General features: G+C 44.4%; 1 protein-coding gene across 3 annotated transcripts in view; it reads right to left on the bottom strand.

Annotated features, from left to right (window-relative positions):
- Nucleotides 1-22,727, bottom strand: part of CAPN15 (calpain 15) — a 121,624-nt gene that overhangs the window by 56,328 nt on the left and 42,569 nt on the right. For all 3 annotated transcript variants that reach the window (XM_077449306.1, XM_077449305.1, XM_077449304.1), the window contains exon 2: nt 1,098-2,250. In XM_077449306.1, the coding sequence (XP_077305432.1) occupies nt 1,098-2,237 (1,140 nt within the window). In that variant the 5' untranslated portion in view covers nt 2,238-2,250. The remainder of the gene's footprint in view (nt 1-1,097; nt 2,251-22,727) is intronic.

Genomic DNA, 22,727 nt, shown 5'->3' with positions numbered 1-22,727 from the left:
CACACGATCGGATTTTCCAATGCGAAATGTTGGCCGTCAGGCTGTTGGCGGAAAGTCCGACCTTGTGTATGCTCCTTCGGACAATTGTCGGACATTCTGCCAACAAATGTATGATGGCAGGTTCTCAAATTTTCCGCCAATAAAAGCGTGTTGTTGGACTTTCCGTCGGACAAAAGACCAAAGTACAAAAATGCATGCTTGGAATCAAGGATGAGCCAGAAGTGCTCAGTCTTGCAAAACTAGCATCCGTAATGGAAATATAAAACTTACATCTTGTACGTAATTGTTGGGCAACATTTGTGTGACCGTGTGTATGCAAGACAAGTTGGAGCCAACACCCTTTGAACAAAATTCCACAGTGTTGTCTGGAAAGTCCGATCATCTGTACGCGGCATAAGAGTTGATGCCGATTTAAAGCCAAAACAGTAGTCACACCAAATATTGATTTGATTTCGATTTTTCTTCTGTTCGCCTACTGTGCATTTTGTAAATTGATAAAAAAATTTATATATATATATATATATATATATATATATATATATAAAACAAAAACTTTACAGCACTTCTTCACACCTGCCTGTGTAAATTTATACTATACACCAGTAGTTCTGGCTGTTGAGGCGTAAAGGAATGACTTGCCTGGCTCCAAACAATTCTCTTGTATTTGGGATATGTGGTGGAACAAGACATGTGATCACCTTTAGTTTAAGAAAGCTTTAGTGTGCTATGCTAAGGAAGAGAGTTGAAAATGTTGATCTTTACCACCAAATGATTAGTCATTTAAAGTGGAGCTGAAGTTGTAAATAAAATGGCGTACATGCAGGCCCTTTATTGCAGATGACATATGCATCCAGAGTGGATGGGAACAAAGGTACAAAATATAGGTAGGCGGATCTACCAGCTGGTGTCCATAAGCCAGCAGGTAATGAACCCCCCAATGGTAAAGTAATCCTTTAAAATCTGCCAACTTCACCATGGTGGCCACTCTGTCAATATTTCTGGCCATGTGACAAACAGAAAGGAAGGAACTGATGAAGGATGAGGCATTACATGAAGTTTTTTTTAGAAAAATCTCGAAGTGCTTGTAAATGGCTTACCTCTCGACAAAAGCTGACGATATTCTCCAAAAGCTCCTTGGCCTCACCCTCATCCGTCTGCCTTCGTATCTCCGCCCTGACACTCTCTCTACGCCGCAGCATTCTCCCCCCTCGCTTGTGGTGCTGTGTCAAGTATACCTGTGGCGTGTGGCAAGCCACACAGTGTGTGGATAGAGTCTCATTTAAGAGGGTACACGCCGGGCAGGCCCACTCTGCCCTACGGGGAGCTGGTATGGTGATCACTCCTGTGCTGGAGGGTGAAGGTAGTCCCTCAGTTCCAGTTGAACCATTAAGACCCTCATTTGTCCGCACTGTCCCGCAAACTCGACATCTGCTGACACCACTAAGATTACGAAAAGTGCATTTCCCACATGGCCAGCTGGTGTCAGGGCTATGTGGCTCAGCAGAAGATGGAGTTGTTTCAGGTGTTGGTGTTTCCTCTTCCAAGACGCTCAGGCGTTTAGGAAGACGACTTGAGGTGGAAGGAGGAGGAGAGAGCGGATTATCTGGTGCCACTTCCCTTCGACTTCTTGGTACGGGAATATTATGTGGTCCAGGCGACAGTGGCAGTGATGGCAGTGGTCTGGGGGAATCCGGTTCACGAAGAGGACCTGAGGCTTGTTCATCTGGGCCCTGAAATGCAGCAGGAGGTGGGACAACCTCAGGGACAACCAACGCCTCTGGCGGGATTTTGGGCAAAGACAATTTGCGTGGCCCACCACAGGCAGAGCAGGAGCTGGACACAGGAGTGTTAAGCAGAGTGCAGCGCGGACAACTCCACCCAGTAGCTGGTACAGATGGCAGGCTAGGAGGTGTAATGTCCTCAACATCTGAATCTTGGGTAGGAGAGCCGGCATCCTCATGAGGACCGCGTGAGATGCCATTGGGAATTGCTGGAGGAGGCAGGAACCCACAAAGCTGGCAACTGGTTGGAGGTGGTGATGGATTGATGGGAGCGAGATTGGAGAAGGTGCAGCGGCTGCAGGACCAGCGTTGCTCAGCTGTGCTGAGCCGCAGGATGTGGTTGAGGTCCGGAAGGTGGCGTGGAGCTTCGCAGATGGAGCAGTGTCGCTGCCCCTGGGGATTCAGGAAGGTACAGCGACAGCATGACCACTCCCCACAGGAGGAGGGGGCAGCCATAGGGACTGGAAGCCTAAAAAAAAAAAACACAATAAAAAAAGCCAGTGAGTCACAAAGTTAAATGAGATGACATACATATATACTCAAACCATTACAGGAATATTCAATAAAGCAATATTAAAAGCAAACAAGAATACAAAATTTAGTAAGCGTAGACTATTGCAGCGAGCTATTTACAAGTTATAAAATCTATTGACCGCTTGCTCACGGCCCTATAGCAGTTTTACTGATAACGTGTATATATACGTAATTTGGCATTTCCGCCTGTATTTACAGCAGAAGCCGATCTGCGAGTGCCAGTCACTTAATGTCCCCCGCCACCTGACAATCGTTTGTACAGAACACAGAGCAGCGATCTATGTAAACAAGGCAGATGGCCGCTCTGACGGGGTGGGGAGGGGGAGGAATGGATTCTGTGTTCCTGCAAACCTGGGACTAGAATACATTTTTTCCCCTAGTAAAAACAGCACACACTGTACACTAAAACACTGGCTAGGCACACATTTAACACTTTGATTGCCCTAGATTTTTAACCCCTTCCCAGCCAGTGTCAACAGTATTAGTGTCACAACAGTTACTGTCCGACTGTCTGCTGCAATATCGCAGCCCGCTATAAGTTGATGATCATCGCAATTACTAGTAAAAAAAAATTAATTCCATCAATATATCACGTAGTTTGAAGATATAATGCTCACGTAAACCAATCAATATACGCTTATTGGGATGTAGCAGAATACATACTTGCCTAAATTTATGAATGAATTCGATTTTTACCATTTTTTTTATTGGGTATTTTCTTTGGTAGAAAGTAAAAAAAAAAAAAAAAAAAAGAAATTATCTCCCAGAAGTGAGTACACCCCTCACATTTTTGTATTATTGTATCTTTTCATGTGACAACACTGAAGAAATTACACTTTTCTACAATGTAAAGTAGTGAGTGTACAGCTTGTATAACAGTTTAAATTTGTTGTCCCCTCAAAATAACTGAGCACGCAGCCATTAATGTCTAAATTGCTAGAAACAAAAGTGAGTACAGTACACCCCTAAGTGAAAATGTCCAAATTGGGCCCAAAGTGTCAATATTTTGTGTGGCCACCGATATTTTCCAGCACTGCCTTAGCCCTCTTAGACATGGAGTCCACCAAAGCTTCACAGGTTACCACTGGAGTCCTCTTCCACTCCTCCATGATGACATCACAGAGCTGGTGGATGTTGGAGACCTTGCGCTCCTCCACCTTATGTTTCAGGATGCCCCACAGATGCTCAATAGGGTTTAGGTCTGGAGACATGCTTGCCCAGTCCATCACCTTTATCCCCAGCAGTGGTCACCTTGGAGGTGTTTGGGGTCGTTATGTTGGAATACTGCCCTGCGGCCCAGTCTCGGAAGGGAAGGGATCATGCTCTACTTCAGTATGTCACAGTACATGTTGGCATTCATGGATCCCTCAATGAACTGTAGCTCCCCAGTGCCAGCAGCACTCATGCAGCCCCAGACCATGGCACTCCCACCCCCATGCTTGACTGTAGGCAAGACACACTTGTCTTTGTGCTCCTCACCTGGCTTCCACACTTGACTCCATCTGAACCAAATAAGTTTATCTTGGTGTCATCAGACCACAGGACATGGTTCCAGTGATTTTCTTGTGCATCATCTTTAGAAGAGGTTTCCTTCTGGGAGAACGGCCATGCAGAACAATTTGATGCAGTATGCAGCGTATGGTCTCAGCAATGACAAGCTGACCCCCCCCCCCCCCCCCCCCGAATCTCTGCAGCAATGCAGGCAGCACTCATAAGTCTATTTCCCAAAGACAACCTCTGGATAGGACGCTGAGCATGTGCACTCAGCTTCTTTGGTCGACCATGGCGAGGCCTGTTCAACTGCTGTATGGTCCTGGCCACCGTGCTGCAGCTCACTTTCAGGGTCTAGGCCAGTGATGGCAAACCTTGGCACCTCAGATGTTTTGGAACTACATTTCCCATGATGCTCATGCACTCTGCAGTGTAGCTGAGCATCATGGAAAATGTAGTTCCAAAACATCTGGGGTGCCAAGGTTCGCCGTCACTGGTCTAGGCAATCCTCTTTTCAGAACCTCAGAGTTCTTTGCTACAAGGTGCCAGTGTTGCATTACCAGTGACTAGTATGAGAGAGTGAGAGCAATAACACCACATTTAACACACCTGCTCCCCATTCACACCTGAGACCTTGTAACACTAACGAGTCACATGACACCGGGGAGGGAACATGACTAAATGGGCCCAATTTGGACATTTTCACTTAGGGGTGTACTCACTTTTGTTGCCAGCGGTTTAGACATGAATTGCTGTGTGTTGAGTTATTTTGAGGGGGACAGCAAATTTACACTGTTATACAAGCTGTACACTCACTACTTTACATTGTAACAAAGTGTAATTTTAATTAAGATATAATAAAACATTTAAAAAAACGTGAGGGGTGTACTCACTTTTGTGATATACTGTATATGAATGAAAGTGCAACTTCTGCTATAAATTTTCTTTTTTTTTTGTCTCTAGAGTAGGGAAGAGTTAAATAAATGTTTTTATTGGTGTCCCATGACAGATAGAAATTAATAAAAGCCTGATAACCTTTCTCCACTCCAGCCAGAACAAATACAAAATAGCTTTGTTATCAGTTCAACATTAAACCGTAGTCTAAAAATATCGTTTATAATTGCTGAGTTGATTAGATATCTTATAAAAGCACTTTCATATTTCTCTGTCTGTGAAGGCAGAATGGGAGATTATGCGTCATTTAAAATAGGATTAAACTCTTATTTAAAAACATACCCAAATCTAAAGCTTTATGTGCTAAATGCATTGATAAAAAAAGAAAAAAAAAGAAAAAAACGATTAGATTTTTACAATGCAAATCAAGGTTCTGGATTCCTTAAACTTCTGATCAGAGAGTGCAGTTAGGTCTCACGCATATGTTCCTGGACGCACGTGACCCTAAATAGTGATTAGTACAGCGTCCAGCCTGCAATACGTTTTGCGCCTGTGTTCACACTAGAGATGCCAGAACCAGTGCGATTCCAGCGCCGGTTCCCCCATCGCATCTCTCCCGCAGGCAATTCACATTGCTTTCTGCGTACCTTTGCCTGTGTCAATACAATGTTAAGGACACCCCCAGATCGGTTCACAGATCGCAGTGTGAACTGTGGATTCGGACAGGAATCGGATCGCACGGGTGAGATTGGAACAAGATTGGACAAGGAAGGAGCAGCAAAAGACTATTGAGGCCTCCTCTGATCTCTCCCTGTCAGCATGTTACTGAAAGCAACAGCAGATCCCAACTAACCCATCATTCTGCCTCCACCAAACTCAAGGACTTACACTAGCAGCATTTAACCACTTGACCACTGGGCACTTAAACCCTCTTCCTAACCAGACCAATTTTCAGCTGTCAGTGCTCTCACACTTTGAATGACAATTACTCAGTCATGCAACACTGTACCCAAATGAACTTTTTGTTCTTTTTTTCACACAAATAGAGATTTCTTTTGGTGGTATTTAATCACTGCTGGGTTTTTAATTTTTTGCGCTATTAATCAAAAAAAAGAATGAAAATTTGGTAAAAAAAATAAATAAAAATTCTTTGTTTCTTTTCAAATTTATTGCAGAGTATTGGCGAGTATTGCACAGTGTTGCAGAGTATTGGCAGATTATTGCACAGTATGGGCAGAATACTGCAGATTATTTGCACTGGGCAGCGCTGTTGGCACTTCACACCCAGCCCACAGTGCTGCTGCCATCTCTCCTCCTCTCCTCTCTCCGAAAGACGGCTACAATGCGGTCGGCTTATTCTGGGTGGACGTCCTCCCGGAATCTTGCTCTCGCGTGCCCCCTGGGGCACACACCCGGGAACATCTGGGTCACGTCACGTCATGACGCCGGTTTGTTTACAAGTGATCACGTGGTAAACGGCCGCTATCAGATGTTCCCGGGTGTGTGCCCCAGGGGGCACGCGAGAGCAAGATTCCGGGAGGACGTCCACCCAGAATAAGCCGACCGCATTGTAGCCGTCTTTCGGCTATGGCCCGGTCAGCATGTAGTTAAAAATAGATCTCATGAAACTACATATAGAATACGTCAAGCCATGATCCTCTCGTAAACAGATGCCATATCCAACAATACCATACCTAAATTTGAGAAAATATGGAGTCCGTGGGTGAACCACTCTCTCTTTCTCATAATTTTGACACTTCTTTACTTAGACCTTGGTAACTATATAATTTTGTTTTGAATAATTACTAAATATTACATAAGAAAATGGTAGCGAAAAACATTCACTTTTATAATGCTCAATTATAATACAATAATAGATAGTAAGCTCTAATGTCCTATTATAAGTAACTGAATCTTGTAGTAATTAATATAATTTCTTTTACTTTTTTCTTTTAATTTTTTTGTTGCTCTTGATAACATAATTGTTAAAATTGATTGCAACGCCTTAGTCTTTTCTAAAAAAAATATAGCCTACTTAAATTTTTAAAGTGGTTGTAAACCCTTACAACCAACTTTGACCTACAGGTAAGCCTAGATAAAGGCTTACCTGTAGGTCCAAGAAATATCTCCTAAACCTATACGGTTTAGGAGATATTTACCCGAAGACAGCCACCGCTGTCTGCGGCGCATGCGCCGTAGACAGTGGCGCGCAGGCGCACTGGGCAGGCCGCGAGTGTCGGCTCCCGTGCGCATGCGCGGGAGTGATGTCATCGCGGCTCCAGCGCATCTCAGCGCCGGAGCAGCGAGACCCGGAAGCCAATCCGGGATACATGGCAGCGGCGAAGAGGAAGACGGAGGACCGCTTCGTTCTCAGGGAAGTTATTCATAATGAGATAGTATGCCATGCATACTAGCTCATTATGCCTTTGGCTTACAGGGTGTGTTTTTTTTTTGCCTTTACTTCCTCTTTAAATGCTTGTAACTACAAGAAATACTAAGCGCTGACATGTAATTTCAACTAATGCTCCCGTTTAATGTAATCAATATTTTGTTAATTGTACCAATGCTTATATTTTCAAAATCAATAAACAAATTTGACAAGAAAAATACATCTCATGATTTTATTGGATATAAAACAACATTCATAGGTGTCTTTCAAACATATAACTGGATCTCAGCTTTAACCTTCTGTGATCGGACACAATTACCATCTGAGTGAAGTTCCTCGAGGGTCCACTTTATCTCTACCATGCATTACTGAGCAGTTCTGATTACTGGAAGTCCTTGTTGGAAAATTCTGTCATCATTAAGCAGCTGTTCCCTTTCTCCCTAGATAAGCAAAGACGCTCACCGCACATGAACTGCAACATAGCATGGGCCAAACCAGGATGGAACTTCACGGGCCGTGTCACCATCTTCTCTACCATATGTCCTTGGCTGGAGGACCACATGTGTACGGCTTTCCTAACCTTTTACAATTCACTTTTCCGAAGCCAAATGGACGATTTAAGATTATATAATATACAGTAATGTGCTTTGCTCTTTGCCTTGCCGTACTAAACCAAAAATGTGAGCCGTATATTAGTATGCCTCCATTCTCGGGAAGTTGTTACAGTCATAAAGATAAAAACGGAGGGATAAACAGAATCTATCATTGGGTCTTGTGTAAGTAGAACATTAATACTGGCTACATAAAAAAATAAACCAATGAATCACAAAGGGATGCCAGGGAAAGCAAAAAACACTACAAGGGAAACAGCATTTGATTTTTTCAGAATAACGTTCCAAGACAAGAACAAAGGAAAGTTAAATCAGGTTCTTTATGTGTTATGTCATCTACGCTATTCGGCCAAAAGCTTGGCGACCATCTTTCCTCTCCATTGTAGACATAAGGTCAGGTCAAGTTCCTCCACCCCAAACTCGCTCATCCAAGTCTCTATGAACCATACTTTGTGCACTGGTCCAAATCATTTGGTTGAGAGGGGATTATGGTGTGGGGTTGGGCTTGGCCCCTTAGTTCCAGTGACGGGAATGCTAAAAATGTCAGCATACCATGACATTTTGAACAATTTTATGCTCCCAACTTTGTGTGACATTTGGGGATGGCCCCTTCCTTTTCCAACATGACTGCGAACCAGTGCACAAACAAGGTCCATAAAGACATGGATGAGCGAGTTTGGGGTGGAGGAACTTGACTGACCCCAACCAGATAGAACACCTTTGGTACGAATTAGAGCAGAGACTGCATCGTCCAACATCAGTACCTGACCTCACAAATGCTCTTCTGGAAGAATGGTCAAACATTCCCATAGACACACTCCTAAACGTTGTGGACAGCCTTCCCAGAAGAGTTGAAGCTGTTATAGCTGCAAAGGGTGAGCCAACACAATATTGAACCCTACGGCCTAAGACTGGGATGTAATTAAAGTTCATGTGTGTGTAAAGGCAGAAGTCTCAATACTTTTGGCAATATAATGTATATACGTTGAACCTTAAAGTGGTTGTAAACCCTTACAAACCACTTTGACCTACAAGTAAGCCTAGATTAAGGCTTACCTGTAGGTCCAAGCAATATCTCCTAAACCTATATGGTTTAGGAGATATTTGCCCGGAAACGGGCACCGCTGTCTACGGCGCATGCGCCGTAGACAGCGGCGCGCAGGCGCACTGAGCGCGGCATTCTCAGCGACGGAGCTGCTGCGCGTGTCGGCTCCCGTGCGCATGCGCGGGAGTGACCTCATCGAATGACAGCGGCGGAGCTGCGAGACCCCACCAACAAGATGGATGCGGCAGACTACAGGGGACAGCGGGGACTTCGCTGGCTCCTGTGTCAGGTAAGCAACACATAATGGGCTACTATGCGATGCATAGTAGTCCATTATGCTTTTCCTTTGCAGGGAATGAAAGAGGAAGTAAACTCATCAGGGTTTACTTCCTCTTTAAATGAGAACGAATTCACTGCGCTCAAGTAAGTGGTCTTTCTGCCCACCCCCCATGAAATGTATAGGATGGGACCTACAGGAGGTGACGTCACCACGCACATGGACCTTGAGTGAAAGCTGGGACCGAGTCTGTGTAAGCTCATAGGAACGCCATAATAGATAATATGCTTGTGAAGCCTTTTTGGCCTAATTTTAATGTGAGTGATTACTCTCATGACCTAATCTTGGATATACAGTTTTAAACTATGAGTGTTCTCTATGTCTTATCTTTGAGCGATTGGGGTGGTTCATTTTATATTGGCTTTGGCGGAGGAAGTTTAACCCCTTAAGTTTTGTATGACCATCCGTAGCATGGGCTCAACACTTTCTAGTAAGAAGTGCAATGTACTTCTGGCTGGGGTGCATTGTTCACCATCTTTAGGTTGTTGCCACAAATTTTTCACAAAAATATAAATATACATATACACACACACACACACACACACATATTTATATTTACATCCTGTCCCAACTGAGCTAACAGGAATACTGTGTGATGCCGAGTGAAGTACACGTGGGGCAATGAACGTGAGAGGACAGGTGACATGGCCTATAGAAACCAGGATGCCAGGATTCCACATACCAGCTTCATCACCGGTTGGAAATGCTCATTATTCCTTCAAACTCTGCTAACTGCAAATTATCATAACGCACTACATGACTTTTCACACTAAGCCAGTTAATTATAAATGACATTTAAATCATTAGGAATATTCTTGAAGTTTGTTATTGCAACAAGTCAGAGTAGAGCCCGTGAAACATTGGGGTCAATGGTTAACTTCGAGAGCTTATTAAAAGAGGAGACGGAGAACTTGCTTCTAAATTAGATAGCAATTCAGACACTAGTATTAAATCTTGGGTTTGGGGCTCTCCAATCATCACGGTCATCTTTGCCGATTGGAGACTTGAAGGTCTGACTCAGCAGGGTGAGTGGTGGACCTCTGCAGAGTGACTGCTGCTTCCACACAGCGAGCAAGGGTCATTTCCTGAGGCAGAGGGCAGGCTTTCTACTCAGGCTCATTTCTAAAGAAGATAAACACCTTTTGATTTGATGCACTTGGAATGGATTTAACTGATTTAAGCTTAAATTTCAGTCAGGTTTTAATATTGTATAAATACTTGCCAACGTGATGAGCGAAAATCTGCTGAAAATATTTTATTTGATTTTGGCAATGTACACTATATTACCTAAAGTATTGGGACGCCTGCCTTTACACACACATGAACTTTAACCACTTGCTTACTGGGCACTTAAATCCCCCCCCCCCCCCCGTCCAGACCAATTTTCAGCGCTGATGCACTTTGAATGACAATTGCGCAGTCATACAACACTCTATCCAAATTAATTTTTTCCCACAAATGGAGCTTTTTAGTGGTATTTGATCACCTCTGCGGTTTTTTTTTTTTGTTAAAAATACCGAATAAAAAAATAAAATAAAATAAAAAAGATTAATAATAAAAATGCGTAATATATATATATATATATATATATATATATATATATATATATATATCTATATCTATCTATATCTATCTATATCTATCTATCTCTATCTATCTCTATCTATCTCTATCTATCTCTATCTATCTCTATCTATCTCTATCTATCTCTATCTATCTCTATCTATCTCTATCTCTATATCTATCTCTATATCTATCTCTATATCTATCTCTATATCTATCTCTATATCTATCTCTATCTATCTCTATCTATCTCTATCTATCTCTATCTATCTCTATCTATCTCTATCTATCTCTATCTATCTCTATCTATCTCTATCTATCTCTATCTATCTCTATCTATCTCTATCTATCTCTATCTATCTCTATCTATCTCTATCTATCTCTATCTATCTCTATCTCTATATCTATCTCTATATCTATCTCTATATCTATCTCTATATCTATCTCTATATCTATCTCTATATCTATCTCTATATCTATCTCTATCTATCTCTATCTATCTCTATCTATCTCTATCTATCTCTATCTATCTCTATCTATCTCTATCTATCTCTATCTATCTCTATCTATCTCTATCTATCTCTATCTATCTCTATCTATCTCTATCTCTATATCTATCTCTATATCTATCTCTATATCTATCTCTATATCTATCTCTATATCTATCTCTATATCTATCTCTATCTATCTCTATATCTATCTCTATCTATCTCTATCTATCTCTATCTATCTCTATCTATCTCTATCTATCTCTATCTATCTCTATCTATCTCTATCTATCTCTATCTATCTCTATCTATCTCTATCTATCTCTATCTATCTCTATCTATCTCTATCTATCTCTATCTATCTCTATCTATCTCCATCTATCTCCATCTATCTCCATCTATCTCTATATCTATATCTATATCTATATCTATATCTATATCTATCTATATATCTATATATACACACATATACACACACACATACAAAATTTTATAACAAAGTCAATTTCTATAAACAGGTAATTTATCTCCATTGATGTATACTGATAGGTGACAGTGATGGGTGGCAATAATGAGCACTGGTGGGTTACATTAATAGGCAGCGCTGCTAGGTGACACTGATTGGCACCACTGGTAGGCATTGATAGGTGGCACTCGTGGGCACTGGCAGGGGGTACTAGTGGGCGCAGATGAAGCAGAATTGGCTCTTCCTCTTTGGGACCAATGTCCCTTGCACATAAGCCGCTGACATTGTGAGGAGAGAAAAAAAAAACGATTACCGAGCTTTTGTTTACATGATGTAATCGGTTGTCATTGGCTGACAGCTGATCACGTGGTAAGGGGCCGAGACTGGCCCCTTACTCGGATCTGTGATCACCCGAATCTCGGTGACCCAGTGATCACAGCGCGTGGCCTCGTGCAAAGGGGAGGCGTTCATTTGTCTATAGCGCGGACTCCAAGTGGTTAAATGCATTTCCAGTCTTAGTCCGTAGGATTTGATATTGCGTTGGCCCACCCTTCACAGCTATAACAGCTTCAACTCTTCTGGGAAGGCTGTCTACAAGGTTTAGGAGTGTGTCTATGGGAATGTATGCCCATTCTTCCAGAAGAGCATTTGTGAGGTCAGGCAATGATGTTGGACGAGAAGGCATGGCTCACAGTCTGCCCTCTAAGGCCTCATGCCACAAAAGTTTTTTACAGCTGCTTTTTGAGCGTTTTTTGCCCATGGCCTCATACCCACTATGGCATTTTTGAGCTGTAAATGGCATAGCAGTTTTTTTTTTTTTTTGCAGCTTAAACAGGACCAGAGCGTTGTGAGGCTCCAGTGAGTCGGCAAGTTTGGGGTGGAGGAATTTGACTGGCCTGCACAGAGTTCTGACCTCAACCTGATAGAATTAGAGCGGACACGGCAAGCCAGGCCTTCTCATCCAACATCAGTGCCTAACCTGACAAACGTACTTCTGGAAGAATGGTCAAACATTCCCATATACACACTCCTAAACCTTGTGGACAGCCTTCCCAGAAGAGTTGAACCTGTTACAGCTGCAAAGGGTGGGCCAACTCAATATTGAACCCTACGGACTAAGACTGGGATTAAAGTTCATGTGTGTGTAAAGGCATGTGTCCCACTACTTTTGACAATATATTGTGTATTTGGATAAGACAGGGTTTAGATTTGCAAATAAAATACAAAAAAGGATGTTTATTTTTCCCAGAACTCCGTTCCTATATATATGACTACAAATATCTGCCCATAGCAAATATAAAGCCACAACGTCCTCTTCACATGAAGTGACAACAGCAATTTACATCAGGGAGATACATTATACAACTTTTTTTTAATTCAGCTGTGATTTTAAGCTATATTCAATGCCAAACATTTTCTCTTCAAATTAAATGCTTCATGATCAGATAAAAAAATATTATTATTATTATTAATATTATATATTTATTCATATATTAGGGTTGCACCGATACTTTTTACACTGGTGAGTGCGAGTACTGATACCTTTGTGGTGTGATTTTAGCCCATATTAAATGTATTAAATCTTCAAATTAAATGCTTCATGATCAGATAACAAAAATATAGAAAAAATAAAATGATAATATTATTTATATATTAGGGTTGCACCGATACCCTTTTTTTTTTTTTTTTTTTTTACTGATGAGTGCGAGTACCTATACCTTTGTGGTGCGATTTTAGCCCATACAAAATGAAAACTGCAAAGAATCGCATGCAATTTGAACAGAAATGTGGTGCGATTCCAGTCCGAACTGCATGCAGTTTCCTGCACACACAAAACAAAACAAAACAAAACAAAACCAGTCCTGCATAATAAATCCTCCTTCAAGGGACAAAAGTATCCCATGAATAACTGTGATGTCTGTCTCCAAAGAGGGAAGACAGGAGAGACGCCACCAGGCAGAAAAAAATAGCAAGCTTGCTTTTTCAGTACAGACTTGTCTGCATAGAGTCCTGCGAGCAGCTGAGTTTCGGACACTTTATTTTATTTTTTGCAGCATACACAAATGTTGCACAATGTCCCTGATGTCACACTTCATTTCTGGTGGTTTCGGTGCATGAACATTTCTCTGATGGGCTTAGCAGCATCTGCACACCGATGCGATATAGACTGGCGTACCTTAGAAGTCAAGGAAGCGTTTTAGACTCCGTGTCACTATGGGGGGTCATAATATCCTCAAGCTCCAGTGCTCTCCTTCCAGCCTTTTAAACCTAAGCCCTTGTACACACGGTCGGACATTCAGACAACAAAATCCGGTGGATTTTGGCCAAAACTGGTGTTGCATACACACGGTTGGACAAAGTTGCCGGAAAATCCGATCATACGGAACGTAATGACGTTCCGTCGTTACGACGGGACTACGTTCAGGCTAGTAGCCAATAGCTTTGATCTCGTAATTTGATCTGAGCATGCGTGGCACTTTGTCCGATCGGAATTCTCTACAAACGATTGGATAGAGTCCGATCGGATCATGTTGTCAGAAAATTTTATATCCAGCTCTCAAACTTTGTTGGTCGGATATTCTGACGGAAAAAGTCAGATGGAGCCCACACACGGTCGGATTATCCGACAACGCGGTCCGATCGGACATTTTCCGTCGGAATTTCTGACCGCGTGTACAAGGGCTAAGATGCTTCATGGTGCTTCAGTGAAATGACAGATGTTGCCATATATAACATAATCCAATGTAGGACGTATCACCAGCAGGCCATTCACTGCCATATTTACTTTGAAACAATATGACATTTTGAGGCCGTTTTCTCAGGCTACCCCTGGAAAGTGTCCTACATAGCCTTGAATCGTATTGATTGGCGGTGAATGAACATTCTGCTTAGTTTGCTAAAGCCCATACACTACTCGAATCTCAGCCAGTTCAGCAGGGACTAGCCGAGATTCAAACATGTATGAATTGTACCCAATTTGTTTGATCAACTTGGGTACAACCAGCATGTAGGATTTTTCTACATTCAGTTACTGCCAGTAGCTATAGCCGCTAGCAGTAACCTTTGTATTCTGCCGGCCGGGAATGCGCCCCGCCCCCCCCACTGGCAGAATACACAGCATGGCGGGAGGCATTCCCCCATCAACACTTGATGGAGGAATCGAGAAATAAAATCGTACCATCTATGGCCAGACTATAAATGGTAGGGTTGCACCAACACTAGTATCGGTGCCGATACCGAGAATTTGCATAAGTATCGGTACTCCTGCAAATGCACCAATACTTTCAGGCTCAGTTCTCTGAGCTGTCAGCAGGTCTCCCCTGTTGACAGCTGAAGTGTTAAAGAAGTCCGGTAATTGGGGCTGTCAAAAAAATAAAAAAAAAGGAGCCAGCAATGTTTATTAACCGGTTCCCGATCGCCACATGTAGATATGCGTAGAGCTGGGCGATTTTCTCCAAAAAAATAAAAATAAATAAAAATCTGCGATTTAAAAAAAAAAAAAAAAAAAAAAAACAACTTGATTCACGATTCGTATCGAGTTTTTTTTTTTTTATGGACACAGCGCCGGTCCTGAGGGCAGGAGCTTTTAGGCGAGGCCGCTGCTTCGGCCTAGTCCGCGGCCCTCTGGTCCCTCTACAACAGCTGTGGCTCTTTAGGGTTAATTTCAGTCACCCAAGAACCAGATCCACAAAAGAATCCATTTTCCTCATGTAAGGGAAATCCATAAATAGCCCGCCCTGGGGTTTTTACGATTCCTTTAGTATCAACAGAAAGGGGGGAACAGCCAAAGGTCAGGCCTGATTAACCGGTGTCTTTTTTCAACCACAAGAAGTACATATCGGTGTAACAGGCCCAGCGGATGATGATATCATTGAGTGTGTCATCTCCAGACAATTTCCAGAGTCAGCTGTTCTGAGCTGTACACAAAGCTGCTGGTGAAGGGCAACGTAACCCGCCAGTCAAGAACATAAGGTGCAACTGGAATGTTATATATATATATATATATATATATATATATATATATATATATATATATATATATATATATATATATATATATATATATATATATATATATATATATATATATATATATATATATATATATGAGGACGTTCCTAGGAACAAGGTCCCCTGACAAATGTATAAAAAGATCCTCGTGTTCATCGTTTTCCTATCTGGTCAATGTAACGATTAGGTTTGTATGAACGCATTCTGCTGTTACAATAAAGAACATGTAAATCCTGACCTTTAGTTTGCTGAAACAACTGCCAATTTTTTTATTTGACAAAATACTTGTTTTCACCCTTTTTAGTTCTGCGTTACATCTCAGTGCTGACTATTCCCTGCAGCCAGTTCAGTTGGTTGAGAACAGCACCGCAGAGGAGGCGAGCCTGCGGGGGGGGGGGGGGCTGGGGGTGGGCCAGAGCGCTGGAGAGGTGGCGAGCCTGCGGGGGGGAAGGGGGGGCAACAGCACCGGAGAGGAGGCGAGCCTGCGGTGGGGAGGGGAAGACAGCACCAGAGAGGAGGCGAGCCTGCGGTGGGGAGGGGAAGACAGCACCAGAGAGGAGGCGAGCCTGCGGTGGGGAGGGGAAGACAGCACCAGAGAGGAGGCGAGCCTGCGGTGGGGAGGGGAAGACAGCACCAGAGAGGAGGCGAGCCTGCGGTGGGGAGGGGAAGACAGCACCAGAGAGGAGGCGAGCCTGCGGTGGGGAGGGGAAGACAGCACCAGAGAGGAGGCGAGCCTGCGGTGGGGAGGGGAAGACAGCACCAGAGAGGAGGCGAGCCTGCGGTGGGGAGGGGAAGACAGCACCAGAGAGGAGGCGAGCCTGCGGTGGGGAGGGGAAGACAGCACCAGAGAGGAGGCAAGACTGCGAGGGGGCAGCACCAGAGAGGAGGCGAGCCTGCGGTGGGGAGGGGAAGACAGCACCAGAGAGGAGGCGAGCCTGCGGTGGGGAGGGGAAGACAGCACCAGAGAGGAGGCGAGCCTGCGGTGGGGAGGGGAAGACAGCACCAGAGAGGAGGCAAGACTGCGAGGGGGCAGCACCAGAGAGGAGGCAAGACTGCGAGGGGGCAGCACCAGAGAGGAGGCGAGACTGCGAGGGGGCAGCACCAGAGAGGAGGCGAGACTGCGAGGGGGCAGCACCAGAGAGGAGGCGAGACTGCGAGGGGGCAGCACCAGAGAGGAGGCGAGACTGCGAGGGGGCAGCACCAGAGAGGAGGCGAGACTGCGAGGGGGCAGCACCAGAGAGGAGGCGAGACTGCGAGGGGGCAGCACCAGAGAGGAGGCGAGACTGCGAGGGGGCAGCACCAGAGAGGAGGCGAGACTGCGAGGGGGCAGCACCAGAGAGGAGGCGAGACTGCGAGGGGGCAGCACCAGAGAGGAGGCGAGACTGCGAGGGGGCAGCACCAGAGAGGAGGCGAGACTGCGAGGGGGCAACACCAGAGAGGAGGCAAGACTGGGGGGGGGGGGGGGCGGACAGCACCAGAGAGGAGGCGAGACTGGGGGTGGGGCAGCACCAGAGAGGAGGCAAACCTCCGCTGTGGGGGGGGGGGGGGGGACGACAATGCCAGAGAGGAGGCAAGCCTGCGGGGGGAGGGGTTGGAGGAATGACAGCACAAGGGAGGAGGCAAGCCTGTGGGTGGAAGGGGGACAGCGCCTGAGAGACACTTACAAGGCAACACCTTGCCTACTTGTACAACACATCCAATACTCGTCATGTGCCTTTTAAAAACACAGTAGCCAACCTAACCAATATTACCCTGTGCTGTCTGTCTTTGCCCAAGTTATGTCTACCAAAAACACACTTTACCAGTAATGCCCATCATGTTTGTCTGTCCACAGTAAAGTAGACTTCACAAAAGCTGCTAGACCACCCAACACTCTGATCAGGAGACACAGTCATCCCAGCAGAAAATTCCAATAGCACTGTCAATGTTAAGGTCAGGAGCAGACAAGTGTCAAGGGGGGGGGGACAGATCACTGTCTGCTGTTGTCAAGGAAAGCACTTACTCCTTGCATCCCGCAGTTAAAGGGACAAGTGCACCTGTTCCTCCCATGTGCCTTGGCTTAGTGTAACTTTCTCCTAACGTAAGCAATTGTAGAGCTCAGCATAAGCAGATTTGTGAAGATTAGACGTCTACATCAGAGACACAGAGGGGTTAACAAGGATTCAATATTCATGACACTTTGTTCACCCTGCAAAAGCTTTGTGATTCCAGTCATAAAACTACAGCAAAAGGAGGTGGAAGGAAAACCAGCTCTTAGGAGGTTTTAGTTTTGTGCACCATCAATGGCACATCATGTGCCCAGAGGGTTCCAGGTTTGTATTTCAGTGGCACGGGTCACACCTCAACATTTGCATGGAGGAAAATATGCTTGCCAAAGTTTTGTATTATACAATCCCCCATTGAGGTCTTGTTTACATGCTGTGGCTGGGAATCTTCTTTTCTTTCTGGGAATTTTCTTTTCTTACACATGCGCATTTCTTTTTCAATTACATTTCTCACACGATTTTCCCAGTTGATTAGAAAAATGTTAGTTAAAAAAAAAAAAAAACGCACAATTAAAAAAAATAAAAAAAATAAATAAAAATACAAAATTGGCTGTTGCTGCAGCCCACTAATGGGGTGGAATACAAACGGAAATTCTTAGATAAGATTTTCGAAATTCGACCCATGTATGGTTAGTTAAAGAGGAGTTCCCCTAAAAAAAAAAAAAAAAAAAAAAAAAAAAAAAAAGGGACCAGCAATGCGGGGGAATGAAGCCCCGCTCTGTGGCGTCGGCATTCTAACTGTGGGCACCCGGTTGTGGCTTCACAGCTGGGCACCCACTGCGCATGTGGCGCCACACGCCGTGATTGGCTGCACAGTCATCTGGGACCTGTCACGTGTCCCAGATGACTGACAGGAGGGAGGGGTCAGAGCTGAGTCCTTCCTGTGCCGAGGGGAAGTGATGTCACCAGCCCAGGCACTGAAGGAGGCAGACTACGAGGGACCCCCTAGCAACAGGCATTTAAAGGAGAGTTAAAAAATAAATCCAAATTTTTTTATTTTTTTTTAGGAATTTTAATGAATTTTTTTTTTTTTTTTTGTGCAGCACCACTTTAAACTGAAATCACGTTCTGCGATCGCTGTGACTGCACTAATCCTAGAACACTAAAAGAATGATAAAAATTCCAGGTGGAAGCTCATAAACATGAGAAAACATTGTACTTGATGCAAGGTATCATTTGCTGTGTCATCAGTCCTTTCATCTTTGATAGGAGCGGTGCGTTTAACTGGTTTAATGTGTTTGTGTAGTGAAGAGGTTATGCCGGGTACATATCAGAGCACTCCAGTGCCTGGAATACAGCTGGTGATGAAACACTTGACTGTTTGGGCTAGGACTGCAGACGAGAGACTGTGTTCCCTGCCACACTGAATGTTTAATAGAGACTGTGGCAGTGCCAGGCGCTGCCATCCCACGCAGGGTCTGATATGTAATAATAGCACAGTGTCTTCCCATCATCTACTACACAGATGTGTCAGGGGCTTCTGTATGCTATTGAGAGACGGCAACACTTCAGCTTTCACTGCCAGCGACAGACGACTCTCCCACAATCCGGATTAAGGACTCATTTCGATTGATGCGTGTGGGTAGGGCTGCGGGTTTTTTGGAGTGTTAGGCTGGTGCACTGTCGTTCACCAATGTGCGTTTTTTTTTTTTTATGCACGTTTTCAATGCATTTTAAATTTAGAGCAGGGGTCTCAAACTGGGGGCCCTCCAGCTGTTGCAAAACTACAAGTCCCATCATGCCTCTGCCTGTGGGAGTCACGCCTATAAATGTCAGCCTTGCAATGTCTGATGGGACTTGTAGTTTTTGCAACAGCTGGAGGGCCACCAGTTTGAGAACCCTGATTAGAGTGAATAAGGTCAACAGCCATTGGCTGAGGCTTGGCAATGCCTGTTGCCTATATAACAGAAGGCTTGATATATTGATTTTGACCCAGTGCCAGTGATTTTACAGGCCTCCCAACACACTAAAATGCAGAAAAAAAAAATGGACATGAAAATGCACTGCAATGCAGCGCCGAGATGGGAACAGACATCGTCTTTTTTTTTATGGCGAACCACGGCATAGATTTACGCATGTCAAGAATGCATGTGATAAAATGCAATAGTGTAAATGGCCCTTTGTCACTTGGCTCTTTCAGGGCAACACGACAGGTTCTCCCTGGGTCCAATCACTCCTCTCTGCTGGGGAACAAAAAGGATTGTTGGCACAAACCATGGCAATGCACCTGCAATGTTGTGTGTGTTGTCACTCATTGTGAAGGCACGCCAACAGATTGTATTGGAGAGACCAACGCACCCCAGAACACCGCAACACATATATATCGTGCATCATGAGTGCCGCATTTATAAAAAAATATTAATTATAATAATAATTAAAAAATAAATAAAAAGGGGTCATGTGCGTTGTGTGTTTTGTTATCGGTTGCGGTGCATTTAATAGGCTGCCCTACTGCAACGCGCAGTAACAAAATGGAAAGCTTTAGTGTGGCTGGGCCCTTATAATACACCCCAACAAACGTTTCCTTTGTCATGCTGCCTTTGCACACCGTTCGTCTGTTGGAGCCTTTGGGAATACCTTCTCCTCCCTCCCCAGGAAGCAGTGCTTGGCTCTTAGTGACCATCCTCCAGGCTCAAAACACATATGTAACATATTGCGGTTCTTAGAGATGATGGCTACATTGTTTGTCTTTTTGTTTTCACCTTGCAATTCTGTTCTAGGGTGAGAAAACTCACCCACTGTGCTGTACCTATGGAGGAGCAGCACTGTCACCCTATAAGGCCCCTTTCACGCGAGCGGCTGTTCTGCCGCTGTTAAAAGCATGTTTTGTTATTTTGAAATTCAGAGAATCCTGGCACAGCGTTCACTTGCACATTGTGCTTAGCTGCGTTTACATGCGTTTATGTGCGTTGGAACATTCTTGCCATTTCTGATGTGCTTCCTGTTTTTCTTTCCTTGTTGCCGCTGCTATCCCCAGGAGAAATAGTACACTGCCATTACCTGAAGTTATGGATAGCTGCAATAAAATCGGTCCTGGACGCAGTCAAATTTATTTTTTATAACAGCACCAAACCCCGTGTAACGAAACTTTGCTAAATGCAGTGTGTGAATGGGGCCATAGGAAAGCATTGTGTGAGTTTAGCTGCGGTAGATAACTTGATCTATCCACAGCTAAAAGCTGAATTCTATCCGGCCGTGTGAAAGAAGCCCTCCAGCTGTTGCAGAACTACAAGTCCCATCATGCTTCTGGGAGTAATTGTAACTGCCAGCCTTGCAATGCCTCATGGGAAACGTAGTTCCACGACAGCTCGAGGGCCCCAGGTTGCCTACCCCTGCCCTATAACATGCACCCTGTCACCTGCAGCACCCTGTCACCTGCAGAACATAACAAGCAGATTCCATAAAGAATCTTTGAAAATTCAATGAACGCAGACATCATCCCAAGTACAAAAACGATATCTGATGACTAGAAAAATGAAAGATGCATGTCGTTTGCTAGAAAATCATTTTATTTGCTGAGCAATTTATTAGGGAAAAAACAAAAAAATGTTTGGAACACTGGGTAATTGATGTTCATTCATCTGTGACCATTTAGAATAGGGGTCTTCAAACTTTCTACACAAAAGGACCAGATAAATGTCCTTCAGACATCAGGGGGGGCAGACAGTGCCCCCACCCCTTCTGCTTGAAGGCGGGGGGGTTACAGTGCGCCCACCTTTTGGATTGGCACGGGGGGGGGTTGGGGAACAGTGCCCTGCCCTTCGTAACGGTGGGTGGGACAACGACAGTGCGCCCACCATTTGGATCGGCGGGGGGGTGGAGGAGGAGGAACAGAGCCCCACCCTTCGAATTGTTGGGGGGGGGGGGCGACAGTGCACCATCCTTTGGTACATTACATTCTTAGTGTTTTCTGCATTTTTTTTTTTTACCCCTTTGCGCTCGCAGGCCCTTTAAGGGGTTTGGCATTCTGGGAGGTGGGGCGGAGCTTCTGACCATGTGACTGCCGTGATTGATCACATGATCAGGAGCCACCAATCACTGTGTCGGTAGCGTGCAGGGCGTGCTCTCTCAGCACAGTTATATCGGCGCTATTGCACGCAAATACGCACCCCCTCGGCACCAAGGCCCAGCCGCGGAGAGATTACATATTTACGAGCGCTCAGTGCCTAGGGATCAAACGTCTGTTCATTAACCTTTAAAATATAAAAATAAAAAACTGAGCCTAGCCCAAGGGATTAGAATAAGGCTCGGTTCACACTGCCGTGACCTGAAAGTCACGCGACTTATGGTAAGACTTTGCAAGGAGACGCCCAGGCAACTTAAAGTACTACTTTGAGGCACAAGGCAGATAGAAGTCGCCTTGAAGTAGTACAGGAACCTTTTCTAAAGTCGGAGTGACTTCAGTAGTGTGAATTAAGGCGGCTCCCATTGACTAACATGGGATTTGAAATGTCACACGACTTGGGGTCTCACGAGTCGGATCCCAAGTCACGGCAGCGTGAACCGAGCCTAAGGCACCACACAACCAAAAACCAACACAGAAAACCAGACACCGCTCATAGAGCACTACCAACTTGCTCATAGTTACCAAGGTTCATGCAAAAGATTAAACCAACATGCATATATGTCCTATCACATGAGATATGGGGAATCACCAAATTGCAGTAATAAAAAGGCAAGTTCAATACACATCAATAGCTGAACCTTGTCACTGAGGTCTCAAGGACCAATATAAAGTAAAATATTGGAAGAGAAAGGGGGCAGCTTAAGTGGCACCATAGAGAGTCTTTAATGGAAATGTTTTGTTTCTTTGATGGAAGAAAGCTTCATTGTAATTTTCGTCCAAGCTCAAAATCTATCATTATTTAGACGAGTTGTTGTGGAGCCCTTAAACATCATGGGGCCCTTAGGCCAGTACCTACTCTGCCTATTTGGTAATCTGGCACTCCCAAGGTGACGCTTAGTGGGCAGTAATCACCTTAGGTCCGTGTACAACTTTTCAGTCCGAGACTAAAACTGGCCATACATGAAAAGTCTTCCTTCATTCAGTCTTTATGCTCAAACTGTATAAA

This window comes from Lithobates pipiens, unplaced genomic scaffold (assembly GCF_037356315.1).
Source record: "Lithobates pipiens isolate NorthernLeopardFrog02 unplaced genomic scaffold, aLitPip1_a1.2 Scaffold_22, whole genome shotgun sequence".
In the NCBI taxonomy this organism is placed as follows: Eukaryota; Metazoa; Chordata; class Amphibia; order Anura; family Ranidae; genus Lithobates; species Lithobates pipiens.
The sequence above is the reverse complement of the archived record's forward strand: the minus strand, read 5'-3'. Positions and strand labels throughout refer to the sequence as shown.